General features: G+C 41.1%; 1 protein-coding gene across 3 annotated transcripts in view; it reads right to left on the bottom strand.

Annotated features, from left to right (window-relative positions):
* Positions 1-50: 50 nt before the first annotated feature.
* LOC143122725 (rapamycin-insensitive companion of mTOR-like) overlaps positions 51-6,107 on the bottom strand; it is a 46,586-nt gene continuing 40,529 nt past the window's right edge. For all 3 annotated transcript variants that reach the window (XM_076283540.1, XM_076283538.1, XM_076283539.1), the window contains 3 exons: positions 4,807-4,930; positions 4,056-4,194; positions 51-3,719 (listed from right to left, as the gene is read on the bottom strand). In XM_076283540.1, coding sequence (XP_076139655.1) covers positions 3,645-3,719; positions 4,056-4,194; positions 4,807-4,930 — 338 coding nt within the window. In that variant the 3' untranslated portion in view covers positions 51-3,644. The remainder of the gene's footprint in view (positions 3,720-4,055; positions 4,195-4,806; positions 4,931-6,107) is intronic.

Genomic DNA, 6,107 nt, shown 5'->3' with positions numbered 1-6,107 from the left:
ATTCTTTGTTGTACTCCTACTAACAAAAAATCACACTTGACCCATAGTGATTTTTTTTATTTTTTTTATTAACAATGCATCCATCCCTTTGATGAGAAAGTTCCTTGAGGCTCATCTGCAGCCATAGCTTCAAGCCCCCAAAAACATACAGTAGGCCTATTTATACAAGGGAAACCACAAATAGGGAAAAAGAAAACATCAAAATTATGTACATCTGTTAAGAGGCCTCTCTCAATGATTTTTTAAAAATATAAATAACACTTTTATGTCCATTGCTCAATCTCAGCCCTCTATTGTGCAATAAAGAAGAGATTTGACACCCTATTCAGTGCTCTAAGGTCATAAGTATATGGCGCAGGTAATTACAAACTTAGAAAAGGAACATGAAGGGTGCAATCTTTTGTATCCCATCTTTTACAACTGACATACAGTACACCCACTTTGATTGGTTCTGTAATATAAGAATTGACATTGGTAGAGATCAATAGACCATTAGCAGTGTCTTTTTTTTGGCCCCTCAGATCAGACATTAGTTTCCTGAATGCTCTCACTCAGTTTCAAACGTCAAAATAATTACTAAATATAATGTGCAATAAAACTGTGAAGTGTGATTTTTAGGCTTTACAGAATGAAATTGTTTAGTTCTACATTAATGTACATGTCCTACGAGTACCTCTCAGTATTAGGGAACAAGTATGAAAGTTACCCAAACTATCATGACTGGCAGATTTGGCATGGCATCCCTTCAAACAACCCCAATTGCAGGCACATACTGTAAAATGTAGAACTATGCAAACACAGGTCGATGTCAGGAGTTGATTTTGGGGAAAAAGGACCACCAGGGTAGCAGTTAATGCATCCTCCTTCTAAGCTGTGATCTCCTATGCAGTGGCCTAATAGGCACAGCTTCCACCAATACACAAATGGTAAGTCGCATATTCCCAAAATAACAAAATGTATTGCCCAAGAGTAGATAATTAAGAACAGTTTAAAGTTAGAAATGAATGCACAAAGGAGTCATGACTTTTTCTGGGTTGGGAGCAAGGAAAAAGGAATGGAACCAAGGAAAACAAATAATTAGTTATTACTAATTTTCTACAATTCTAGAATAAATAAAGGTTATCAACAACCCATTACTATTATGAATAAAAACTAACAATAAAGGGCAAAAAATCTCCCTTGAACTAGGACTGGTCCAGCCGTTATGGAATGAAGAAAAAAAAAGTAAATTTCCTCAGTTCTAGAAACCTAATGAGGAAATATATTTGTTTATTATGAAATAAAACATTGCATAGTTCTGAGTATAAATAACAACCTCCAAACATAACCGGAAGGGCCAGATTGTATGACAATGGCATACAGAAGTGAATGAAATGTCACAAATGATGCCTCTCAAATGGCAATGAAAAGGCATACAAATGTTTTCGTGAACCAAAGGAAGCTCTGCTTCATGACTAGTCAACTAGAGATAGTCAACCGACCGGGCTTGGTGGCTTACTGTACCATATGGGATCTTTTGCCAAGAAATCTCAAGGACCCTCATTGTTCCTTGCAGCTGTTGTTCAATTGAGCAAGTTAAAGGCGGCGCTATTCAGAACCTTTTTTCATTTTACATTATACTGAAAATGAATTAAAAGGTGCACTGAGCATAGCATGTTGAACATTGAAATGGAAAGGGAAGCTGCCTCCTTTTGTTTTTATCTATATACATTTTAGATACAAGTCAAAACCAGCAAGGCATATATGAACATAATATTCTTGACCTTCTCCTGACTTTGGCCGTGATAGATTTCATCCCTGTATTGTGTCACCAGGCATCACCCAAGCTGATGATGGTTTTAGCAGAGACAGATGAAATGTACGTGTAGAAGTCCCCATCGTCAAAGGGGAACCTGCATCTGCACTAAGGGATTCTTACATTCAAATGCAGGCAGATTCAAATGCAGACAGTTATGAAGACGCAACTTTAATGTTTAGCCTCTCAGCCATGCAACTATAAAACTGGAAAGTGCCATGGAACAGACATTATTATTATTATTATTATTATTTTTATAGCTTGCAGGGTTTGAAAAAACTGCTGCTTTGTGTGTTACGAATGAACAAAGACCATGTTTGAATATCGGGAATCTGTTGCTGCAATCCATAGTAGACATGTATTTCCTCATAGATCTATTTGTAGTTTTCTCGTTCTGGGAACTCATTGTAGCGTCAAGTGGCTTTTTTTTTTTTGCCAGAAAATGAACCAGAACCAGAAAATGATCAGAATGAATAGCATCTTCTTCCAAAAATTATACACTTTTGGTTGGGACTCAAAACTGGTAGGAGGGTTAATTGATACAAAACAAACCATTTTTGTTTTCCCTAAAATAATACACTTTGTTGGGGTTCAAAACTGCTAGGAGGGTTCATTGATAAAAAACCAACAATCATTCAGGGGGAAAGTGGGGAAACATCCTCATTGGTGAGATATCAAATTTGAGGAACCCATGGGGTATGTGAGCAAGCTTTAAAAAGGCTTCAGTTCTTTCATTTCAATATTATTGGCCGCCATAGACTATACACACATACACATAAATAAACCAACCAATTTTTTCCCAAAAATATAACTTAATACTTAAATGTTTATGTGGTCAAAAACATCTGTGGTTGGGCTGCAATTCTAATGGGAAAGCACTCCATGTGGCACCACTGATAGTCTGATTGGTTAAATGTGATGTACCAAGACACCGCTCATCATGTGTTGTTCTTTGATAAAGTGCATCACTCAAAAAAAAAAAAAAAAAAACATCAGCAATAAATAAGCCTCTTAATGGAGACACTGATGGGCCACGTCCGTTAGGAAGCGATCCGAACAGAATTCCTTGGAATTCCTAGAATTCCTTGTAGTGTTAGTCCTTTGTAAGTTCGCTACAGAGAAATAGAGTAGAGCTGGAATCATGCCATTTTTTCTGGCATTTCATATCAGTCCATGACAGGATGCAACTGTTTAGAGAAAGGCAGAGGGAAGACGGAAACCTTGACAGAATTGAACAGGAATGGATAAAGATTCTTCTTTTAACTTTTTTTTTGTTTGTGTTCTATGTGTTTGGTGCGATCTGGATTTTTACAGAGTGGTTGGCATGGCCCGAAAACGGACCACAATGGCTCAGTGCTTCGGTTGTCGGATGACTGGTGCAAGCTTCTGTTTTGGTCACAACTCACTTCAAGTGGCTCTGCAACACCTACAGTTTTCAGTGAGTTACTCTTTCGCCATAGCAATCCTCTGTCCCTCTTTTATTTGTTCATACAGGAAAATAATCTTCATGTTCTCTCTCTATGGAACCCTGCTTACCACAACATGCCTCCCAAACGTTCTGAAGACATCTCTTCTACACCCATCGTCCAATAATCCATCCTCCATCATTGTCTCTGTCCATCTAGCCTTATCGTTAGCCTGGGACCTTAGTAGTGCAGTAACAAGTGCTCCCAGGCTTTGGATAAGAAGGAGAAGATTGGGAGGCTGGAGGAGGTGGGTGGGTGGGTGGGGGGGCATGGTGTGGTGTAGACTGGACACCGTGCCTGCAAAGAAGACAGAGCAAAGGGAGCGAGGAGGGTGGGCCAGGCAGGACACAAGGGGGTGGGGGGTGGGACGGAGGCTGGACGATTCACGATTTGGCAGAGGGCTCTACCGTGCCGAGCTTTGGCGGCATGGACAGGATGCTCTCGGCTTCCTCGTACAGCTGTGGAGAGGACAGGAACGTGGGAGGGAGAGAGAAGAGTCAGTTCAGGGTAGTCGCCACAATTTCAAAACAACTGTGTCATCAGCCACTTCACGGCATTAGTAATGGTGCAAATGTGGCGTATTCAAATGTAATAAACAAACAAAAACAATAACCACAAGAATACAGCAGTGAAACACACATACAGATCTAATGCAAATTAGCCATGGCATTCACTAAGCAGCAAAGAAAAAATAGAAAATCATGATCCGTTGCAGGCGGTTTTGTGGAGGTTTGCTTAGAATTTGAATACATATTTGAATGTATTCTCTCGAATGGGTGGGGGCGCTTGGTTACCGGCGTGAACTGCACATCCTGGAAGAGCTCCTGGATAAAGCGGCGGGAGGCCAGCCTGAACATGCAGTGGGCCAGGAGGTAGGACACCTCCGAGTACAGGCAGATGTCCTCGAACGCATATGGGAACTTCTCCTTAATCCTACACAGATGCAGAGAGACAGACAAGGACATCTTCAAAAAAAAAAAAAAAAAAAAGATCTGCACGGCACACATTCCCAACTCTATGTACCCGCAACACATTCCCAACACATTCCCAACTCTATGTACCTGCAACACATTCCCAACACATTCCCAACTCTATGTACCCGCAACACATTCCCAACTCATTCCCTACTCTATGTACCCGCAACACATTCTCAACTCTATGTACCCGCAACACATTCCCAACTCTATGTACCCGCAACACATTCCCAACTCATTCCCTACTCTATGTACCCGCAACACATTCCCAACTCTATGTACCCGCAACACATTCCCAACTCATTCCCAACTCTATGTACCCGCAACACATTCCCAACTCTATGTACCCACAACACATTCCCAACTCATTCCCAACTCTATGTAATGTCCTGCCTAACAAACAACTTTCCATGGCCACAAATTGCATTTGAATACCTGAAATTGCATTTGAAAAGAAATTCCCTTAATGTACTTTTAGTTGACATAGATAAGATCAATTTCCAAAAGATGTGGGTGTGTGTGGGTGTGTGTGTGTGTGTGTGTGTGTGTGTGTGTGTAAAACTTCACTCACGTGAGGAGTCCAGTCTCGTGGCCCTTTGTCCCCACCGAGGAGCTGAGGTTTATGACCAGCCGCAGGACCTCCTTCCTGAGCAGGACCCTACAGGCCGGCGCGTCCTCAGAGATGGACTTCACTCCTGACGGAGCAAAACATTCGAGAGTTCAGCTTCAAACAAATCAACCTGATGCTGCCTACATTTAACCAAACAATGCTACAAACAGCCAGAGCGCTTGCAATGGGGTTGGAGATGGTGATGTATATCTCTTCCCTACCATGTTATACACTCCAGAAGTTTTGATCAAACACAAACCGCTTTAAATAAGCACATAAATAGTAAGCACTATTTTTTAATGCAGTATTTTGTTGTATGTAAACACACTGAATGACCCCTGTGTATGAAATGTGCTATATGAACTTGACTTGACTTGAAATGTGCTATATGAACTTGACCTGCCCTGACATGACTTGACAAGTCGTTGTCATTGGTTACCGGGGACATACAGCCGCAGCTTCCAGTGAGTCACTCTTTTGCCATTGCTTTTATAATTCTGTACAGACAAGTTTGCCCTGTGGTGCAAAAACAAACAAAGAAAAAAAAAGCCTGTTTGACCCCAGACTAGAACTAACCCAGTGTGTGTGGGTGTCGTTCACTCTCCGGGTGCCCAGAACTACCACAGCCAGTCATCAGAATACCACTAAGACAACAGATACTGTGCCAAGCCAGACGGCAGTGCATTTCTGTCCCAGCAGAGTAACCCTGTTCGGTAACACTTTATTTTAATGTGTCGCTGTTACAGTGTACCTAATTAGACCTGTTCCAAGACATCGAAGACACAACATACATGTCATATGTACATGTAAGTAATTAACTGGTACACTTAATAGGTTTATTCCACTGTATCAAAGAGTAAAAAGGTTGTAGCAGCACAGCTGTTACATGTACACTGAAGACAATGAGGCCTTGACTGGAGCTAAGAATGGTTTGTTTATCAAATCTATCATGACCAGATTTACCCCATCCAGCAGGTCTCAGGTCAGCTCTTTGCCTCTGATGAAAATGTAGGCAAATTGGCAACGTTTTGTAAAAGCACTCAGTAATACAATGTATAGTACCTGATAGTACATGTTGTTACACAGTTTGTACCACTGTACCTAATTAGGTAGGTACACTGTAACAGCGACACATTAAATTAAAGTGTTACCCACTGTTCCAAGCATGGAGAAAGCCTAGACAGCTGACTATGGCTGGGTTTCCTCAAATTCAGAACAAAATTCAAGCAGGCTTGGCCCTAATATCACAGAGAAACACAACA

Source organism: Alosa pseudoharengus, unplaced genomic scaffold, assembly GCF_046254945.1.
Source record: "Alosa pseudoharengus isolate Yale_2024_CS ecotype anadromous, Long Island Sound unplaced genomic scaffold, YU_APseudo_1.1 YU_APseudo_1.1_scf_14, whole genome shotgun sequence".
In the NCBI taxonomy this organism is placed as follows: Eukaryota; Metazoa; Chordata; class Actinopteri; order Clupeiformes; family Clupeidae; genus Alosa; species Alosa pseudoharengus.
Note: the sequence above shows the minus strand (reverse complement) of the source record. Positions and strands in the feature narration are given on the sequence as shown.